Raw genomic sequence first — 21809 nt, forward strand, 5'->3', positions numbered from 1 at the left:
ACCCATTAGCAGTCACTGCCGATTTCCCTCCGACCCCTTCAGCCCAGGCAACTACCAATTTACTTTCCATCTCTGTGGATTTGCCTATTCTGAATATTTCATATAAATAGAGTCATATGCTAGGTCTTTTATGACTGTCTCCTTTCACTTAACGTAATGTTTTCAAGGTTCTTCCATGTCGTAGTGCTTTTTATTGTCAAATTAACATCCCATTGATGGATATGCCACATTTTGTTTCTCTCTTCATCAGTTGATGGACATTTGGGTTATTTCCACTTTGGGCTATTATGAATAATGTTGCTATGAACATTCATGTATAAGTTTTTGTGTGGATATATGTTTTCATTTGAGATTAATTTTTTAACTGGCCTTTGTCTTATCCTTGGGTGTCCCTGAGCGAAGCTAATACCAATTTATTTGTGAACTATGTAAAAATAGGTCATAGTTGTCCCTCCTGTGGATGGCTGATTGTGGGCAGGAAATGGTTTGGAGAAAAAAGCCACCCTGCTTGTTGCTAAGTCTACTTGTAAATTCATGATTTGGATATGGGGGGTAACTTTATCCTCTAAAGAGAAAAGGGAATTTAGTTTCGGTGTTGGCCCTGCCTCTTTCTCTCGGGCAAATGATTCTCCCTGAGCCTGATACCACCACATGTAAATTTGAGTACCATCCTTCTCTTACAACATACAACACACTTTATTTAATGTCTCTGTTCTGCCCTAGATATGTTCCGTAAACAAACAAGAAACAAAACAAGAAAGACTACCACTGTCTCTTCCTCAAACTCACACAAATGTGAGGATAAAATGAGAAAATCGTTTTTAGTCAGATAGTTTTGAATTTTTTATAAAAGGTGCTTCATAAATCCAAGGTAATAGCATTCCAAACATTCCCAACTCTAGTTAACTAGACAAGAGATGAACAAAATGCTGGAAAACAAAAAGAAACAGAGGGAACTGATAGAGAACAATAGATCATCGAATTTTTTAAGTTGCGGTGAAATATACGTAACATAAAATTTACCATTTTCGCCATTTTTAAGTGTACAGTTCAGTGACATTAAGCACATTCACGTTGTTATGCAACTATCACCACAATTCATCTCCAGAACTTTTTCATCTTCCCATAATAAAACTCCGTATCGCTAAATAATAACTCCCTGTTCTGTCCCCTGTGTCCCTCGTAACCACTATTCTACAAAATTTCTGTCTCTGTGAATTTGACTACTCTAGATTTCTCATATAAGTGGAATCATAACAATATTTGTCCCTTTTTAAAAAAAATATTCGTGACTGGCTTATTCCACTTAGCATAATGTCCTTTGAGGTTCATCCAGGCTGTAGCCTGGGTCAGAATTCCATTCCTTTTTAAAACTGAGTAATAGTCCATTGTATGTATATACCAGTTTGTCTATCTGTTCATCAGTTGATGGATATTTGGGCTGTTTTCACCTTTTAGATATTGTGAATACTGCTGCTGTGAACATTGGTATACAGGTATCTGAGTCTGTGTTTTCAATTCTCTCGGTATATACCCAGAAGTGGAATTGCTGGATCATGTGGTACTTCTGTATTAAGTGTTTTGGGAACCACTGTACTGTTTTCCACAGCGATTGCACCATTTTACATTGCCACCAGCAATGCACAAGGGTTCCAATTTCTCCACATCCTCGCCAATACTTCTTTTCTTTTCTTTTTTTTTTTTTAAGATTTTATTTATTTATTTGACAGACAGAGATAGCCAGCGAGAGAGGGAACACAGGCAGGGGGAGTGGGAGTGGAAGAAGCAGGCCCCCAGCAGAGGAGCCCGATGCGGGGCTCGAACCCAGAACAGTGGGATCACGCCCTGAGCCGAAGGCAGATGCTCAACGACTGTGCCACCCAGGCGCCCCTATTTCCTGTTTTTTTGATAATAGACATCCCAGTGCTTATGAAATGGTATCTCATTGTGATTTTGATTTGCATTTCCCTAATGATGAGTCCTGTTGAACGTCTTTTCATGTACTTATTGGCCATAATATGTATCTTCTTCGAAGAAATGTCTGTTCATGTCCTTTACCTATTTCTGGTTAAAGGGTTATTTGTTTTGTTGTTGTTGTTGAGTGTGTGTTGTAGGAGTACTTTATCTATCCTGGATATTAATCCTGTATGGAAAGGGAAAACAAGGGATAAATCTGAGTGAGAATACGAAGAAAGAATTGTCAAAATTTGGATGAAGTAGGTGGCAACCCTCTCATGTCCGCTCCCTCCTCGGGAGCTTTATACTATCACTGAGCTATCGCTCAATAAACCTTGATCTGTTGCCTACCAAAAAACAAAACAAAACAAAACAAAACAAAACAAATTTTGGATGAAGTAGCTATGTCTTAAGTCAGAATAGCTGGAATGTTTTAGCAAGAAAATTAAAATTATATTTGGTTCGACAATTTATTTTTTAAAGCAGTGTTGGCAGTTTTTGAGAGTTCTTCCTTTCTGCCAGGTATCTCGGGTAGTTTGAACTTCGATGAAGAGGAGACCGATGGGGAGGAAGAAGGGAAAAAATTATGTCATTCACCATATTCAGAGGCGGAGAGACCCAATTCTGCATCCAGCCAGAAATCAACCACAGTATGTAGTTCTGAAACGTCTTCTTGGGAACTTATTTAACTATTTCCCAAATGTACCTGTAGTATTTAAACACCGTTGCTGAATGAGGGTACCTTCAAAAGAGTGAAGCTCCAATTTAGACTTAGATTCATGACCTCCCCAATTTCTTACGTCTGAAGCCAGCAGTTGTGAAGTTACATCCCACTTTTGTTCTTAGCTCCTTCATTACTCCCAATATTCACATACTTATTTTACTTCTCAGAGTTTCCCCTTATTTTGTCAGAAGACTAGAGACATAGGGGTAAATCACGAAATTATTTTGTCCATTAATTATTTCTTGAAGAGAATAAGAAGTGTTCTGATCCCACCTCCTCTTGCTCATGTATATGGCTGTCTTTCAGGATCCAGGAGCTTCCGGTCCTGTGGCCCACCAAATGGATAACCAGCTGGGAGAAGTGGAGAACTTGGAGGACTTTGTATGTAGTCCTGCCCCTAGGGGTATTACAGTAAAGTGTCGGATAACCAGGGATAAAAAAGGAATGGATCGGGGTCTCTTCCCCACTTACTATATGCACTTGGAAAAGGATGAAAATCGGAAGGTATGAGAATTGATTCTTAAGACAGATCTTCAGATAAAGGGGAAGAATGTTGTGGGAATAGATCGTTGAAGGGTCTTAGGAGGAGAAGAGCACTGGTTTCAGACCAAGTCAGCAACTCCCAGTTGCTGTGTTCTTTCTTCAAAGAGCTCAGAGTCTCAGAATTAAAATCTACCCCACCCCAAAGAAAAAGAATTTTATCCAGAATATAAGAAAATGGAAGAGAACATTTGAATGTAATTATTTGCACCTCTATCCTATTTTTTGATGGAGGGAGGGTGTTACTGTGTGCTCTTTGGTTTTTATTTTAATTACCGTAGGACATGATACTGTGCCAGTTTTAGGGAATAGGAGGAATTGGAAATAGAGGAAGGGGGCGCCTGAGTGGCTCAGTGGTTAAGCGTCTGCCTTCGGCTCAGGGCGTGATCCTGGAGTCCTGGGATCGAGCCCCACATCAGGCTCCTCCGCTGGTAGCCTGCTTCTTCCTCTCCCACTTCCCCTGCTTGTGTTCCCTCTCTCGCTGGCTGTCTCTCTCCGTGTCAAATAAATAAATAAAATCTTTAAAAAAAAAGGGAAATAGAGGAAGGACATGCGAGTGAAATGTCTTATTTCTCACTCTAGAAATTCTGATTTACTTCAAACACAAGTTTGAGGCAATTTAATACTTGCTAATGAACACTGTATTTTGCTTTGCTACCGGGTCTAGGTGGATGATTTTAAGCATAAAAAATGAGATGATGATTGATACCATTGTTGTTATAACCACTAATTTATAAGTGTTTATGATGTACCAGGCATGTGCCAGATGCTCTGTGTATATATTATCTCCTATAATCCTTACCACAACCTCATCCCTGCTTTATAGATGAGTGACTGGGGCTTAGGGAGTGACATACCTACCCCCAAATCGCAATGATAAGTGGCAGAGCCAGAGTCAAACCCGTATCTGTTTGATTCCACGGTCCCTTCCGTGGCTGCTGCCATTCTCCTGCTTCCCTGTTCTTGTCCAGATCTGGTAGGGTCTGGGAAGGGTGCACAAGTATGACAGTGTTCACGCCACTGAAGTCACACACAAAAAGGAATATGAGGAAAGCAGCTATGGTAAAGAATGGGAAGGGTGGGTATTCCGCGTCCTGTCTCTCCTGAAGCTGGAAAGACCCTTCCTTGATGAATCAGATGAAGCTTTTTTGAAAAAGCCACTGGAGGTTTTAGGGAGAAAGTTGCACATAGTTGCAGTAGCCCCCCCACCCCAATATTTTGCTTTCTGTGGTTTCAGTCACCTGCAGTCACTGTCATCTGGAAGCAGATGGGTCCTTCTTCTGGCGTAGGGTTAGCAGGTCAATAGTAGCCTAACGCCCCCTCTTTTCATCTCATCACGTAGGCATTTTATCATCTCATATCAGCACAAGAAGAAGGGGAGTACAGTACAGTGAGATATTTTGAAAGAGAAAGACCACATGCATATAACTTTTATTATAGTATATTGTTAGAATTATTCTATTATTGTTGCTAATCTCTTGCTATGCCTTCTGTGTAAGTTAAACTTTGTCATATGTATGTACAGAAAAACATAGTTTGTAGAGTGTTCAGTAGGCATCCACTGGGGGTCTTGAAACAATAGCCCCTGGTGGATAAGGGGGTCTACTGTATATGGAGAATGCAGCTAAGTGAATTATGAAAAGTTGTACAGTAGGGAAACCCTGATAGTGAATTCTGAGAAGCATTATAAGGGTTAGAAAAAGAGATAAAGCCGCAAAGATTGGTCTTCTCCAAGAAAACACGAAGTGGCAGATAACACTGGTGCTTCAGGAGGCACTGGGATGGGAGGCCCCGCGGCTTCTGCAGTCGTCAAGGCCAAGGAGTTCATGGCAGCAAGACCAAGGAGGTGGAGTGGATGCCTCTCACCAGCCTGCGCTGTCTGGTCAAGGACGTAAAGTTCGGGTCCCTGGAGGAGACCTATCTCTTCTGCCTGCCCATCAAGGAATCTGAGATCATCGAGGTTTTCCTGGGATCGTCCTTCAAGGATGAGGTTTTGAAGATCATGCCCATGCAAAAGCAGACCCATGCCGACAGGCAGACCAGGTTCAAGACATTTGTTGCCATCGGGGATTCGGTGTTAAATGTTCCCGTGAGGTGGCCACTGACATCCATGGGACCATCATGCTGGCCAAGGTCTCTAGCCCCAGTGCAGCAAGGCCTCTGGGAGAACGAGATCAGCAAGCTCCACACCGTCCCTTGTAAGGTGACTGGACGCTGCAGCTCCGTGCTGTGGCACCACGTCCCTGGCCCAGGGGCCCCGGTGTTGTGCGGGCTGCTCGACCTCCGCCGGCCGCTGCACGGCCACCCCGGGCAGCTTCGCCAAGGCCACTTGGGATGCCATCTCCAAGACCTAGAGCTGTCTCATGCCGACCTCTGGAAGGAGACCACGTTCTCCGAGGCCCCCCTCTCAGGAACTCACTGACCATCCTGTAAAGACCCATACTGGAGGTTCGGTGCAGCAGACCCAGGCTCCAGCTGTGGTTACCATGTAGTTTGTATACAAGAAAAATGACGGTGAATTAAGCCTGTTGAAAAGAAAAAAGACTGAAAGATTGACTGCTTGGCCCACGATAGGCACTTGCTAAATATTTGCTAGGTGAGCGGGTAGGGCAGACCGTAGTGGTTCTCTTGATATTCTTGACTGGCATTTTTTTCTTTTTCCAGATATTTCTTCTTGCAGGTAGAAAGCGGAAAAAGAGCAAAACATCCAATTACCTCATCTCCACTGATCCAACAGATTTATCTCGTGAAGGGGAGGGTTATATTGGCAAACTCAGGTGAGAGCAGCCTTGTATTACTGTCCTATTCTTTCTGGTATTTTTATTCCTGTAGTTTCAGAGCAGTCTGTATCTTTTTTACAGTGCGCATGTATTGATACCGTAATCTTAAAAAACTTCAGAGAAAATCCAAGGCCCTTATTTTAATGAGAGATCTTTACTAGTGGTGATGAACATTTGGAGAAGAGGCAGATGAGCTTCCATTCTGTTCCATACCTGTCCTAGATTTGTATTTGTGTGGGGAAAAAATACAGATCATTAATGGTAACTTCTTTCTCTTGATTCTAGATCCAACCTCATGGGGACCAAGTTTACAGTTTATGACCATGGTGTCAGCCCAAGCAAGGCCCAAGGTCTGGTAGAAAAGGCCTATATCCGGCAGGAGCTGGCAGCTGTCTGTTATGTACGTCCCATTCTCATAATGCACTCTTTGTCCTGAGTCTTTTCCCTAATTTCCTGGGTGTCCTGCTGGCACTTGAAACGTAACCAACACTGAACTCACGATCTTCCCTCCCAAGCTTGTTTCTATTTCTAACCCCCCCCTTTTCTGTTGCTGGTTGCATTTTTCTCTGTATATTCAAGTTTTAATTATTTACGAAATGCCAAGTTTGGTTCTTTTTAATTTTTTCTTAAAGATTCCATTAATTTATTTGACACAGAGAGAAAGCGAGCGAGAGAGCACAGTAGGGGGAGGAGCTGAGGGAGAGGGAGAAGCAGACTCCCCGCTGAGCAGGGAGCCTGACTGGGGCTCCCAGGATCCTGGGATCATGTCCTGAGCCGAAGGCAGATGCTCAACCGACTAAGCTGCCCAGGCGCCCCATCTTTTTAATTTTTTTTTAACATTTCTTGTCTTACCTGCTCTTTCATTTTCCTAAGGCCATTGTATTAACTTGGTCCTTCATTACCTCTTACCCACTGGCTAGAGGTTACAATAAAGTAGACTGATCTCTTTCTCTCTCTTTTTTTAAGATTTTAAAAATTTATTTGAGAGAGAGTGAGAGAGAGAGCATAAGCAGGGGGAGGGGTAGAGGGAGAGAGGGGGGAGAAGCGGGCTCCCCGCTGAGCAGGGAGCCCCACGCGGGGCTCGATTCCAGACACTTCACTGACTGAGCCACCCAGGCGCCCCTCTTTTTCTTTTCTTATTTGAGGTGTAATTGACATTTTAGTTCAGTTGTACAAGGTAATGATTTTATTTTTTTATTTTTTAATTTATAAAAAATATTTTTATTTTAAAAATTTTTCAAAAGATTTTATGTATTTATTTGACACAGAGGGAGAGAGAGCACAAGCAGGGGGAGCAGCAGGCAGAGAGAGAGGGAGAAGCGGAGCCCAGTCCCAGGACCCCAAGATCATGACCTGAGCCAAAGGCAGACGCTTAACCAACTGAGCCACCCAGGCGCCCCTATTTATTTATTTTTAAATATTTTATTTATTTACTTGAGAGAGAGAGAGAGAATGAGCATGAGTGGGGAGGAGGGTCAGAGGGAGAGGGAGAAGGAGACTCCCTGCTGAGCAGGGAGTCCAACGTGGGGCCCGATCCCAGGATCCTGAGACCATGACCTGAGCCGAAGGCAGATGCTTAACGGCTGAGCCACCCAGGCATCCCAAGATTTATGTATTTGAGAGAGAGAGAGCGCATGTGTGCATGCGCACATGTGAGTGGGGCGAGGGGCAGAGGGAGAGAAACCCCAAGCAGACTCTGCGCTTACTGCAGAGCCCGATTCTAGGCTCCATCTGCAATATGATCATCACAGTAAGTCTAATTAACATCCATCACCACACATGGTTACGGGTTCTTTTCTTGTGATGAGAACTTTCAAGATCTACTCTCTTAGCAACCTTCATATGTCTAGTACAGTATTATTTTTTTTTATTTGTATAACTGACACACAATGTTACATTAGTTTCAGCTTAGGGATTTGACAAGTTTATACATTATGCTGTGTTCGTCACAAGAATAGCTACCATCTGTCCTGATACATCGCGATTACAGTACCGGTGACTATATTCCTTATGCTGACATAGGCATTTGAACTTTTTACCTCCTGGTACAGGTCCTGTGTAAATTAAGCTGTAATTCTCACTGTATATCATGTAGTGCCATGCCCTCACTGGGAAATAAATATTTATTGATGATGACAAAATTGGCCAGTTTGCTCACAATTGCCCCAAATTTCACTTAAGACTAAGGAGTAAGAAGAAAGTTTCAAGCCAATAAAATCTGTTTTAAATTCAAGTGTTCACATTAGGTTTAAAAGGAGGTACAGTATTACTTTTCTTTTTTCTTTTTTTTTGATTCCCTCTCTCTTCGTTTACTTACGCTAAAGAAATAAAATCATTTTTGGTGTTTTTGACATCATTGGACATTTTACATGCCCAAGAAAGTCTGGTGTTAAGAATGTGGTCTCTTTTTCCTTTCTGCTTCCAAGTCCCTGCCTTGTTCTCTTATCTTCCAGGAAACAAATGTACTTGGATTTAAAGGTCCTAGGAAAATGTCTGTGATCATTCCAGGGATGAATATGAATCATGAACGGATCCCATTTCGGCCACGAAATGTAAGCAAGAACATATTTAGTCAGCAAGGAGTCTGAAAGACAAGAATACGAGACAGACGATCAGTACAAAAAAGTATCGATCCTCGGAGAACCTCAAGTTGGAGCATGGCTCATAGCCTTCTTTAGCAGAGTGACGGCTCCAGAGCGGCAGCTAAGTGCCCATGCGGAGAAGTGGCTGAAGTGTAGATTTGAAACCCCTTGGTCTGCAAAGAGAAATGCTGGATAATCTTGCAGAATTTTTAAATCTGCCTTAACTTTCGGCTTTCTTTGTTTCTGTTGTACCCTTTCTGAAACAGAGAAAATACTCCCCTCCTCCACCTCCTACCTCACAGAGTTGAGAGCAAATGATTGCCTATGGTTCTCAGTACAAAGCAATGATTGTCTCTTCAAACAGGACCACGAGAGCTTGCTTTCCAAATGGCAAAACAAAACCATGGAGAACTTGATTGAACTGCACAACAAGGCGCCCGTCTGGAACGATGACACGCAGTCCTACGTCCTGAACTTCCATGGCCGGGTCACTCAGGCGTCTGTGAAGAACTTTCAGATAGTCCACGAACATGACCGTAAGGCTGCAGGAAGGGTTGGGCGGGACTAGGAGGAAAGATGTTCTTACACGGTGGGGAGATGAGCACTTCCTATCATCGACAGGAAGTTCTGTTCAGGGAAGAATTATTTAAGAAAGACATGATTTCTTTGGAAAGACTAAAGTATGGTTTTATTTATTTTTACTTTTTAAAGACTTATTTATTTGGGGGGGGGCGCAGAGGGAGAGAATCCCAAGTGGGATCATGACCTGAGCCGAAATCGAGAGTCAGACGCTCAACCCACTGAGCCCCGCAGGCGCCCCTAATGTGGCTTTTCTAAAGTAAAACTTCTGAACCACTGTTTGGGAGGCAGATGCAATGGCCCTTAGTCAAGCTTCTTAGGCACCTTTAGTCCTTGGAGCTTCTGCTGTTCCCTCCTCTGGCCCTTTCGTGCTAGTCAGGAGTCGTTCCTGTTCTCTGAGAGGAACAGTAATAGAAACTTGGCTCGTGGTTAGCAGATGCTCACTCTTACCTGGTGCCTTTTGCCATCCTTCTCATGGTTTCCCATTTTAAAGAGACCTGGTGATTGCCTGACCTATTTGGCAATTTTTCTCTGTATCGTAAGTAGGCTCTTCCCCAGTACAGCCCCATTATCTTCTAATGTCCGAATTTCTTTCTGTTTCTAGCGGACTACATAGTCATGCAGTTTGGACGTGTGGCAGACGATGTGTTCACCCTGGATTACAACTACCCACTGTGTGCACTTCAGGCCTTTGCCATCGGGCTTTCTAGCTTTGACAGCAAGCTAGCATGTGAATGAGAAAACAGCAAGCGCCAAGCTTTCTCCCTCAGAGCTTTCAGGAGCAGATCATTGCCTCTTTTGCTTTTGCCCCAGGACACGAAGAGCTACAGCCCGCCCCTTTGGGAGTGATCCCCGAATGTACGTCTGTGTGTATATGTGCCCGTGTACATATGCACATGTGTATACATACACACGCACACATGTACACACACACTCAGCTCCTCCGGGTTCCATAGACCCGGTCAGGGGTCACAGCTTCGCGTGGCTGAGAGGTGGTTCAGAGCACAGAGGTTCCTGTCCGGAGCACGTCAGTAACTCCCGAGGTGACTGCACCACAGACTGTGTGCCTCAACAGTCAGGTTTCCTGTGCTTGGAAACCTGCAGCTAGAATCACGTTCTAATGATGAATTACCAGGCTCTTTTTTCGGAAGACCTGTTCAGAGTGGGATAGTTGCCTAAATTGCCTTTCGTCTTCAGGTCTGCAGGCTTTGTCTGTAAATAGCCAGAGAGTCCCTCACAGCTGCTCAGCTCTGTTGTACTAGAGACACAGCCACGGCCAGTTCAGAAACCAGTGAGGGTGGCCGTGTTCCATGGAAACTTTAGTGACGAAAACAGGCAGCGGGCCAGATTTGGCCTGTGGGCTGGTTTGCGGGCCCCTGCTGCAGGGATATTTCTGTAAGCGATGGGCCTCAGCATCCTCCAGGATGGGCCTGCGGTCGGGACATAAGAGTGGGAAACGGATATCTCTAGGAAGCAACAGTCCCACAGACTGGATCCAAAAGGTACTCGGCGACATCCACAAAGCTTTTGCGTTGTTTTATATTTTTATTTATTTATTTTTTAAGTAAGCTTTACATCCCACATGGAGCTTAAACTCTTGACCCTGAGCTCAAAAGTCACATGCTCTGCTGACAGAACCAGCCAGGTACCCCTTAACAAATTTTTATTTTATTTTTCAAGTAAGCTTTATGTCCAACGTGGGGCTTTTTTAAATTTTTATTTTACTTTTTTTTTTTTTAAGTAAGCTTTGCTTTTACCTTGTTTTGGTGGTGATGGTTTCTAGAGCATCAGTGACCTTCAGAACTGGGAAGACCCCAAATCAGTGATCATTTTGAGTTCACACAGGTAGCTTAACTACCCAGTAGCTGTCCTACCCAGAGTACCCGTGGGGGAAGACAATGTCAGCCACTTTACCACGATGAGAAGAACTTAACGCTCACTTGTAAACAAATCCAGTATTGTATGGGCTTTATCAGAGGGAGTGTGGTATTGTTAGAGCTCGCTGGCTGTCCTCATGGGGCTCGGGCAGTACTTTAGTCACAGGCTTCCCTCAGAGCAGGCTGGCTGGCAGCAATCTCAGTCAAAGCGGCTGTGGCCAAATTCTGTGATCAGTCATGTGAGAAACGTATTGCTTAATTTCAGTTTAGGCTGAAAGCATCAACTCTAGAGGTGACTTAGTCTAATTGAGACGGAGAGTAACTTGACAGTTGCCTTCATTTTCAGTCCTGCGCCTGCAGTCAGCTCCTGCGCCTCCTACAGCTATATTACTATGGAGCCGTTAGTAGAGAGGGACACACATACCTGTAGACCATGAAAGAGGTAAGAGAACGTTATGTATTGAAACTTGTCATTGTCACTATCCAGAGAGGTGGCAGGGAGGCTGTGGTGAGGACCAGCTAGCTGACTGAGCTCTGTAGACCTTGTTAGGCAGAGCTTTGGGCCTTTCTTCTTAACAGAAATATCAGTTCCCCAAAGCCTGGCTCTTTGGTACAGATCATGCTCCTGTCACTTTTCCTCACAGATGATAAGAGTTTTGCCAAGTCTTTCAGATCATTAGCACCTCCCAGCAAATCCTATGACTCTGCTTGCCGCCAGTTCACCAGTCTCAGAATGCCTCTGACTGGAGAATCCAAGAACTTCGTGCGTTCTACATTCAGCATTGTTCCACTCCCAAGCCTTTGTGCGCCCAGCTGTTTGCCAGCATGGGGCAAGGAATCCGCGGCTGTTGCTCCATTATATTTCCCTTCTGTGGACTTCCTTTTCACCCCACTTCCTGTTGTTCCTTGCTGCACATCAAATAGCAATGCGAAGGAAAGAGACACGGGAGATGGACTCTTTGCTCATCCCCCACTGGCGAGGCCTGTCTGCTTTGTTTTGACATGATTGGTTTCCATCTCAGGCATGCTTCCTATCAAGTGCCTCATTCATAGAAGTGCCCTAAAGCCCTTCAGACCTCTGGCACCATCGTCCTGACGTACTGTCTAATCCGCCCTTGTCGAAAACGGAAAGCTGTTCACTTCCCTCCAGCTGCAGCAGGTGACGGTGTCTGGGGAAGGGGAGCCTGACGGGACGACTGGATCCAGTCCTGCTTCCTCCTGCTCTGTCTGGCTCCAAGACTGTACCCCAGCTTCATGTACTCTCTGCTTGAGTGTGCAGGCGATTGGTTTTACATAAATCATATTTATACCTTTTGTATGCTACAGAAATAAAAGAGAATTTATATAAAAATGTGTCACCAGTCTTCCTTGTGAAGTCCCATCCCTCACGGGGTTCCTGCTGTCGTGTTCTGGAATAATAATTTTCATCCTGTGAATCAGTTCATCCCAGGATAACAGGAGTCTACAGACTCAGAAGTCTGTATGCTGGAGACTGTCTAGACTCATCATATTCATGATACCAAGAATTTTCTAGATAGGTGCTGGAGCCAAGAACTGAGCAAAGACGGGGCCACAGAAGGGTGGGGTTTATGTTGCCCTAGTCAGCCTCCTGGGTCTTCTTTGTGGGCATTGCTTCCTGACTCAATATCTAAAACTGAAACAGCCCTGTCTCGACTCAGAGTGTTCACATTTTAGTGCTGCCTTACAGAGACAAGCTGAAAAAAAAGATGTGTTCACAAATCTCTACTAGGCCTTCCTGCTCTTACCAGTGTCATAGTGAAAATGAGTCACATGGAAGGAAGCAGGAAGAGCGTAAAAATCACGATGAGAGCTGGAGTCAGAGTTTAATTCTTAGGGCTTGTGTTTTCTTCTTCACATGGTTCTTTTTGGCTAAGCTGCACAGCTGGCTGAACAGATTATTTAGGACACAATTTTTTGTATACTTTTCAGTGACCAGGAGTAATATCAATGCTTCAGTGGTCATTGACATGAAAGACATCAGCAAGTGGTTTTTAAATTTAAAACAGGCCTACAAAAGGTTCTTTTTGAGCAGAAGCTTTGCAGGTCACACAACTAGCATCAATTCACTTCCTTTAGACAGCATCATAGGTACAGAAGTAAAGCAATAGTTTGAGGCCAAATCCCAGGGTTTTGGCCCCTTTTCTGCTGGTGATTTGCCACGCGCCTCTTTCCTCTGTACTTTGAGAGGTCGTGAACTGTATGTTCTTCAGTTCTTGCATATGGTTCTCCCCACTCGTGCTGGCAACAATGTGGAATTTCTCTACTTGAGTTTGGAACTGAACTCTCTAGTTACCTTCTGGACAGAGTCATGTCTTCATAGCTGAAGATACTGCTGGGTGGAGTGCCAGAGACCCCAGGAAAGGACCGTCGATGCTTAAGCTACGGAACCGGAGACAGCAGATTCTGAATATATCTTTGGTGGGAGATCCTGGAATGGCAGGAGTGCACGATGTGGGAGAGAGAGGATCTGGTGCTGAGCAAGTGCAGGACCTCCAAGCTGCTTTTCCCCAACCGCTGGAAATACCTTGCTCCACTGAGAAAACCTTGGGATGTTGCAAGCTGCCCTTCTCCTCAGCCTCTAGCTGTGCCTGTAGATAGAATGGCTCTTGCCCAAGTACTCATGCCATATGCCCAATGGCTGCTTCCCTCCAGTCTACAGCCCTGTTTTAATCTTCCCCATGCCAGCCTCAGCTAGGGGCTTGCCAAGGACTGGCCAGATCCTGTCCCAGCCCTCAGACACATTTCTTGACCAATTGCATATTCTATCGTTTTGCCTTCTCTCCCCGCTTTGGTCGCCTAGTTGTCATAGTCAATGTATATTCGTTAAAAGTCTCACATACTCCTCTCACCTGCAAAAAGCCAAGGATACCACAATAAATGAAGGATTTGCCATTGGTGCTCAGAATTTAGGCAATCTTTAACTAAACCACAGGTGGGTTCGTGGCACCACCTACCGACCAAGGATGTACATTACAAGTGCATTAAAATGAAAAGCACAGATTCTGTAACCTAGAGGAGGAGGTCTCAAAGGGCTCAGTGATTTCAACACCCGGACCATGTCATCACACATTTACAGAGCACTCTCGTGCTTTGGTGTGACTCTTGTGAAGGTCTGAGAACAGTAATAGTTCTGTAGTTTAGAAGCCAGTAGAAGTATTCCAGTTAAGATGCCTAGCCCTTGGTATAGGATTGTGGCAAACATCATATCACTTTTATTAACATCCTTTTAAAATGGAGCAACACATTTCAGATGACATTTTTAGCCGTGTAGTTACAGTAAATGGTTCATATGCACTCGTAAAGAAATTCTAGATGGTTTTCCAGGGGCTATAATGAGAGGAAACAAAAACAGAATAGTTCAACTGGGAAACTAAACATCCAGGTTCTAGTCTCAGCCCTGACCCTACCTCACATTCCTATCTTTGTACCCATCTCTCTATTTCTATGTGCAGGAACAGCCGAGGCAAAAAAATGCCCCTGACGTTAGTGGAAATTTTGGAAATACTTCAAATATGAAATGGGCCTCCATGACTTTTTTCCAGCTCTGCCTAGTCTTTTGGTTCATCAGGCCCAACCTCCTTTCACGGGGTCCTAGGGCAATGGCCCAAGAGTCTGGAGGACCAGAAAAGAGAGGAAGTCCCAGAAGGGGCAAAGTTGGCAGGGGCCAAGGTGGGAGTGGGAGTTTTCCTGGCCTATTACCCCCATTTACTACACATTTTGGTTTAATATGGTCGTTCTCAAGCCTCAGAGTTTTAACATCTAGTTAAGTACTATCTACGCAGATTCCATCCTTTATTATGATTTACAAAGGTTTAAAGAATAATCCAGTTCTTTCCTGTCGTCTGGGGGTAGGAAGGCTAGGGAGGAAGAATGATCTGAGAAGAGAGTGGCAGGCAGAGGAGGGCTAGAAATGGGGTGAATATGTAATTTCTAGGGTACAAATGTACGTCAGGACAAACTACATCCATATAAGATAGAAATATGACCCTAAAAAATATGTCCTCATTTTGCCTCGAGTCAATTTTATGTTGTTCCGTATCAGATATATAGAGATACAAATTTTAAATATTAATAATTTCATATGGTCTAAGAGAAACTTTAAAAACTACAACTAGGGGCGCCTGGGTGGCTCAGTCGTTAAGCGTCTGCCTTCAGCTCAGGGAGTGATCCCGGCGTTCTGGGATCAAGCCCCACATCAGGCTCCTCCACTGGGAGCCTGCTTCTTCCTCTCCCACTCCCCTTGCTTGTGTTCCCTCTCTCACTGGCTCTCTCTCTCTCAAATGAATAAATAAAAATCTTTAAAAAATAAAATCGTTTAAAAAATAAATAAAAACTACAACTAAAGCCTCTTCCCATATCTGTCCCCTTCTTTTTCCCTTGCCCTGTTCTCCTGTAGTTAACTCCTTATAGTTTCTTTCTAGTGTATCTTCCTAGTGTTTCGTTATGCAAAAATAAATGCATTTGTAACTCCCCAACCTTTGTGCACAAAATATATATAGCATAGTGTCTACTCAGTCTGATAGCTTGCTCACCTATACCCTGGAGATAATCCCCTATCAGTAAATGCAGGCCTTCCTCATTCTTGTTTAGGCTCCACAGTATTTCGATGTAGGAAGTACCATAGTGTTTTTAGCAAATCCCCTCTCTATGGACAATTTGCACATTAAGACATTTTATCAGGGGAGGAGGGAGACAAAAAAAGAAATTTTATCAGTGTGTTTTGAATATATGCGGTGTTCCAGGGACACTATTTTAATCTTTTTCACTCTTCACACTCAATCACTACCACAGCATGACGCGGTTCTGCTTGGTGTTCCCACAGCCCCGAACCCTTCCCTTCGCTCTGCAAGCGCCCTCTGCCTGCGCAGCAGCTCCTGGGGCATGCGCCACGGCTGCGCTGTCCAGCACTGTAGCCCCTACTTGGGGGCAGTTGTTCACGTTTAAATGAATCAAAATAAAATTGCATTCTCCAGTCGGGCTAGCTACATTTCAAGGTCTCAGTAGTCACCTGTGGCTGGTGCCCACCACACCGGACGGTGCAGATAAAGAACGCTCCACGTGGAGGTTGTTCCTTGTCTAGCTCCCTCATGTGACCGTTCCTCCTATCTTGAGGGGCAGGGACGGGGATTTTTCTCTGGTTCTCCTTGGTGCTTCCCTAGCACAGTGCCAAGGACATCATCTGTGTTCAATAAATGTGCAGTGGGGAAATGAGTGATGAGGACACGGGGCTCACGGCCTAAGTGTGCCCAAGGTCACAATCAGCACGTGCCTGAGCTGTTATTCGAACCCAGACTGTTTAGGTGCTCAGCAGGGTCATAATGACTCACGTTAATTTTCAAAATATTAAATCAATAGCTACTGAAAACAAAACTTGTAGCTGAATAAGACTGGAGAAAGCTTTTCCTTCCTTTTGATTTTTTTTTTTTTCTGGAAGTTTTGGATATCTGATCCTAAAGATCCCCTGGGAACCTCACAGAAGCTCTCACGTGAGAATTGGGTGGGGAAGGCCCCAACCTCTGGCCTCTGGAAAGCAACGGTTTGTTTCCGTCTGTAAATACACTGTATGAATTTGCCAGGCTACCACAGCAAACTACCACAGACTGGGCGGCTTAAACAGAAGTTGACTTCTCACAGTTTTGGGGGCTAGAAGCCAAAGATCAAGGGGTTGGCATGTTAGGTCTCTCCTGAAGCCTCTTTCCTTGGCTTGCAGATGGCGGCCTTCTTCTTAGGTCTGCACGTGGCCCCCTCTGAGCGATCTGTGTCCTTCCTGATCTCTCTCCTTATAAGGGCACGGGTCAGACGAGATTAGGGCCCACCCTGAAGACCTCTTTTTAACTTAATTACCTCTTTTAAAGACATTATCTCCAGATCCACTCACACTCTGAAGTACTGGGGATTAGGACTTCAACGTGTGAATTTGGGGGAGGCACAATTCAGTCCATAGCATCTACTGTTCCCTAGAGAGAACTAGAGTCCATCCTCTTTAACATTCTCTTTGACGAAGAGATAACAGAACTTATATTAGGCTTGTCCAATTACAGGCTGCTTTTATTTTTTTTATTTTTTATTTTTTATTTATTTATTTGACAGAGAGAGACAGCCAGCGAGAGAGGGAACACAAGCAGGGGGTGTGGGAGAGGAAGAAGCAGGCTCCCAGCGGAGCAGGGAGCCTGATGCGGGGCTCAATCCCAGGACGAAGTCAGACACTTAACAACTGGGCCACCCAGGTGCCCCCACAGGCTGCTTTTATTCTACAGAGAAAGAAAGACTGCAAATGCTTTGTTCTTCAGAACGCAAGATGCACTTCAGTTGACACGGAGTGAGAAGTCTGCGTAAGGAAAAGCAAACAGAAGCATGGAGAGGAGAGGTTGAAGGAGTCCCAGGGGACCACACCACTGGCGGAGTCAGTCACACCACAGCGTGGCAGGTGGTGGGGGGGGAGCGTGCTTTGGAGATATCTGAAACGCGGTGTACCCACCTTTTACGGAGCAGCTAGGGGACGATCTTCTCCTGGTCAACTTCTAATTAGGCCATTAAATCCAGGTACGGGTGGTTTTTTAAAAAAGATGGGGCAAAATTAGGGAAGGGTTAGATATCCCGTTCTAGTCACACTTTTCTCCCCCGCTGTAAAAGTACAAGTTTGTTGCAGATAGAAGGCAGAAGAATAAAATGCAGAAGAATAAAGAAGGAAATAAAGAATAACACCTGAAACTAATGTAACATTGTATGTCAACTCTACTTCAATAAAAAAATAGAGAATGAAAATGAAAGGGTGCTCAGTCCTTTGAGCATCTGACTCTTGGTTTCCGCTCAGATCCATGGTCTCAGGGTGGGAAGATTGAGCCTGAGTCTGGCTCCATGCTCAGCGGGGAGTCTGCTTGAGATTCTCTTTCCCTCTCCCTCCCCCCACTCCTCCCCCTTCTTGCACATGCACACATATTCTTGCTCTCTAATACATAAATAAAATCTTTTTTGAAAAAAAAAAAGAATGAAGGGGCGCCTGTGTGGCTCAGTTGGTTAAACGACTGCCTTCGGCCCAGGTCATGATCCCAGGGTCCTGGGATTGAGCCCCATGTTGGGCTCACTGCTCAGTGGGGAGCCTGCTTCTCCCTCTCCTGCTCCTCTGCTTTGTGCTCTCCCTGTCAGATTAGTGAATAAAATCTTCAAAAAACAAATAAAATAAAATGAAATAAAATACTTTTCAATTATGTTTCAAAAACGTGATCATTCCACATACACTGCTCTTGGAATCTGTATTTCCACTTATTATATCATGAACGGTGTTTGGTTTACTTTTAAAAATCTTGTTATTAATAACTGAAAAGAATTCCATCACATTGATGTGGTTGAACTTGTTTAAAACACACAGATAATTTGTTTAACTATGACCATGTGGGTTGGAAAAACAAAATTTATTAAAGGAGTGGAAATAATCCCAAACCACATGTGATAAAAGTAATTAATAACTTCTGACTGTAATTTTGTAGTACAGACAACACAAATACCCTCCCCAGAAACCGGCTCCGACCACAGCCCTGCACCACTCCACAGGAAGCCTGGGTGAGATGCAGCTGCAGGACTAGGCAGAGTGGTCCGGTTCACTAAGAACTGAGGTGAGCTGTGGATTATACGCTGTCATTTAAGGGAAGCCATGTGCATCTCTTCTAGCTTGATTCAGACAGATGCAATACTTCCATCAACAGATTCATTCCTGAGGGTCACTGAAAGAGGGTCCTGTCCCTTAAGAAAGGTATGTGTGGGGCAGGCCATGTGTGTAAAATCAGTCAGCCTCGAACCTTCAGAATTTCGATGTCTCAGAACTTCAGCCAGAGAGACTGTGACAGCTTGGGAAGTGAGATTCCTGAAGGCGCAGAGCTCTCTAGAAGCCTGTAAGGGTGTGGACCAGGAGGCTGAGCTCCTGAAGGCATGCTATTCCAATCTGGATCATTTAGGGTCTCGGATACTTAAGGTTTGGAGGGAATAAGCTGAATTTCCTCTCAGCAATCTGGGCTGGACGTGACACTCCAAGGTTGCTTTATGGTCTCCACTCTGGACTCTGTCCTGCCTTCCTCTAAATCCTCTGAACCTTGGCTGGACTCAGCTCCCAGCTAACCTATTTCTCCTTGCGTTTGAATTCTTATCTCGGTGAACGGCACCACCAATTGTTCATTTGTCAAAGCTTAGTGAGTTTTGTTTCCTCTCTCACCCTCACAGCCAACCTGGTTACCAATTCTTGTTGATTTTGCCTGGGGACTGTTTCTGAGACTCTCTCCCTCATTGTCAAGCTCAGAAGCATGGCCTGAGCTTAGGGCACCCCGACTCTCCAGTCCAGCCCGACACTGTGACTAGAGGAGTCTTTCTAATGGTGGTACTGATTATGTCACACCTGCGTCAAAATGGCCTTTCCGATGCCCAAACTCTCGAGCAGGGGATACAATGATCTTCACAACCTGGCACCCACTTATTGTAGTCTGTTCTTCCAGCACACCAGTTTACAAGACTTTCCCTGCTTTTCCGAGACAGCCTGTGTGTACACGCTGCTATGGGTCTTCCCCCCTCGAGTTGGTAAGTTCTCATTTATTCTTCGAGAGCTGGAGCAAATGTCACCTCTGTAACTTGGAATTCATTGTTCCTTCCCCTGGGTTCCCTTTGAGCTCCACCTAATTGTCTTCCCACCTAGACTGTGAGCTTCTGGAGGGTAGGGACCTATCCTTGCACCTAGCATGGTGCTCAAAGTCAATAGACACTCAACAAATAATTATTGCATTAGATAGCTAGTGTTTACAGTTTGTACTTCCTTTGGTGTCTATATACTGCCCTGCAGTCTTTTCATGTATATGAGGTGTGACCAAGCCCTGATGTGACTCATTATTTAATAGGCATACCGGAATTTATGTAATCAAATCGGAGCTGCTTCCTTCAAAGTCTTCACCTCATGAGACTGGATACTTCGTCCAGCGATGCTGTCATTGCTCAAAACACCTCTGGAGCACCTCTCTTGCAAACAACTTTGGCATTTATAGCACTTTCTTTTCTGTCTTCTCTGTGGTAGCTTTTTTGGTTTCCATTTATTCAACATTTATTATGTGCTTATCTATCCCAGGCACCAAGCTGGTGCTGGGTGAAAGATAAGATAAATCAGACATTTACTCTGTCTTCAAAGAAGTTTCTGTTTGGTAAGGGAGATAAGATCTGGACAACCACTGCAATACAAGGTGAAGTGATAATGCTCCCTCCAGGTTGGATCTGATTTTTGGAAAAAGCCGAAAGTCCTTTGATTTCAGCCTCCCAACGAGGTGAAAGACAGAGGTATGTGATAACACACTGCTTGAAGCCAACGTGTTCTCAACACTTCCAAAAAGGAGTCCAGTGCGTTTCCAGCACCCCTCTCCCCAACAAGAGACTAAACTATCTGGCAGGTTCGTTCCAAACCCAGACTCCCACTTTGTGGCAATGCTCTTCTATATACGGAGTCTTCCCAGCTAAAGCTAAGCTCTTTGAGGGCAGGTGCTGAGGTCTTATTTTCGCTTTTGTTTTCACAGCATCGGGGGGACACATAATATATATCGGATAAATATTCATTGAGTTACTGAGCCCAAAAGGTGTCTCAACGTGCCACACGGAGTTCACAGCGAGCCTCCTCTCCCATGTGCTTTATACGCTTGGTAGGGACAGCTCCTCAAGGGACAGAGGACAACGATCGAAAGGACCAACGCCGGGGAGGGCACGCATGGGGGCACCGGCGGCGGATCTGGGACTAGAGCCCGGGAGTTCCTGCTTCCTGGTTCCCCGGAGCGAGTGTCCTTTGGTGGGAGCCGCGGGGAAGGGAGCAGCCCTTCCTGCGCGTCGGGCGCCCGCCCCTTCCCCGGCCTCCCAGGGACTTGTGCGGAGAGGCGCCGGCCGGGGACGCCGACGGTGGCAGGGCCACCCACAGAACCCCCCCACCCCGGTTATGAGGAAGATTTTCAGCTCCTGGGAAAGACAGTCGGAGACTCGGCCAGGAGAGGCAGGAACCGGGGGGCTCCGGGAGGAGGAAGAGAGGCGCGGCCGAGAGATCCAGGGGAAAGTCTGCGCGCCGGGGAGCGGCGGAGGCCGCGTCCAAGCCGAGGGGTCCGCGGGGCCGGGCCGCCCTCCGGCCGCCCCGCCGCGCGCACGCCTCCCCTCCCCCGCCGGCCCCGCCCCCGCCCGGCCGCCCCCTCCCCCCGCCGCCCAGTCTCCTCCCCGAGGGGCCGGGGGCAGGGCCGCCCCTCCCTCCGGCTCCCTCCCTCCCTCAGCTGCGCGCATCTCATACCAGCCCTCATTCCGCACATTCCAGGCTTCCTCCTTTCAAACTCCAGGCCAGGGGGCGGGCAGGGCCCGAGCTCCCGGCTCCCGCCGCCCGCGGCCGCGTCCCCCAGGTGAGTGGCGCCCGCCCCGCCGCGCGCCCCCCCCCCCCCCCCCGTCGCGCCGGCCCCTCGGCCGCGTGCGCCGCCGCTCTTTTCTTCCCCCCCGCCCTTCCCGCCCCGGACCTCTCGGCCCGGCCCGCGCCCCCCCTGCCCTCCCTTCCGCCGCTGGCCCCCGAGCTCCCTTCCTCTCGCCCGTTGACTCACTCCTCCAGGAATAGGGAGCTCCCGTGCTTTCCCGTCAGTCCCATTCTGGGAAAACTCCTCCCTCGGCGCGCTCCGCTCTGCTCCGCTCGGCTCGGCGCGCCAGCCCCAGGCGGCGGCAAAGCGGGTGCGGGCCGGCGCGGGGTGGGCTCCGGCCGCCGCCC

The 21809-nt window shown here is 46.0% G+C and overlaps 1 protein-coding gene and 1 long non-coding RNA gene across 5 annotated transcripts in view; one reads left to right on the top strand and one right to left on the bottom strand.

Annotated features, from left to right (window-relative positions):
* TULP3 (TUB like protein 3) overlaps nucleotides 1-12389 on the top strand; it is a 68927-nt gene extending 56538 nt beyond the window's left edge. For 3 of the 4 annotated variants that reach the window (XM_026502669.4, XM_026502672.4, XM_057318775.1), the window contains 7 exons: nucleotides 2479-2606; nucleotides 2987-3184; nucleotides 5885-5997; nucleotides 6286-6400; nucleotides 8454-8552; nucleotides 8947-9118; nucleotides 9766-12389. In XM_026502669.4, the coding sequence (XP_026358454.2) occupies nucleotides 2479-2606; nucleotides 2987-3184; nucleotides 5885-5997; nucleotides 6286-6400; nucleotides 8454-8552; nucleotides 8947-9118; nucleotides 9766-9899 (959 nt within the window). In that variant the 3' untranslated portion in view covers nucleotides 9900-12389. The remainder of the gene's footprint in view (nucleotides 1-2478; nucleotides 2607-2986; nucleotides 3185-5884; nucleotides 5998-6285; nucleotides 6401-8453; nucleotides 8553-8946; nucleotides 9119-9765) is intronic. The other variant, XM_026502670.4, reaches the window with a different exon arrangement.
* On the bottom strand, nucleotides 8336-21754 carry LOC123001221 (uncharacterized). The gene is made up of 3 exons (XR_006409864.3): nucleotides 21649-21754; nucleotides 17538-17580; nucleotides 8336-17387 (listed from the first exon to the last, which is right to left on the bottom strand). It is a non-coding gene; the product is annotated as an uncharacterized LOC123001221 (long non-coding RNA).
* Nucleotides 21755-21809: the final 55 nt, after the last annotated feature.

The sequence above is a fragment of the Ursus arctos genome, unplaced genomic scaffold (genome assembly GCF_023065955.2).
Source record: "Ursus arctos isolate Adak ecotype North America unplaced genomic scaffold, UrsArc2.0 scaffold_26, whole genome shotgun sequence".
Lineage (NCBI taxonomy): Eukaryota > Metazoa > Chordata > Mammalia > Carnivora > Ursidae > Ursus > Ursus arctos.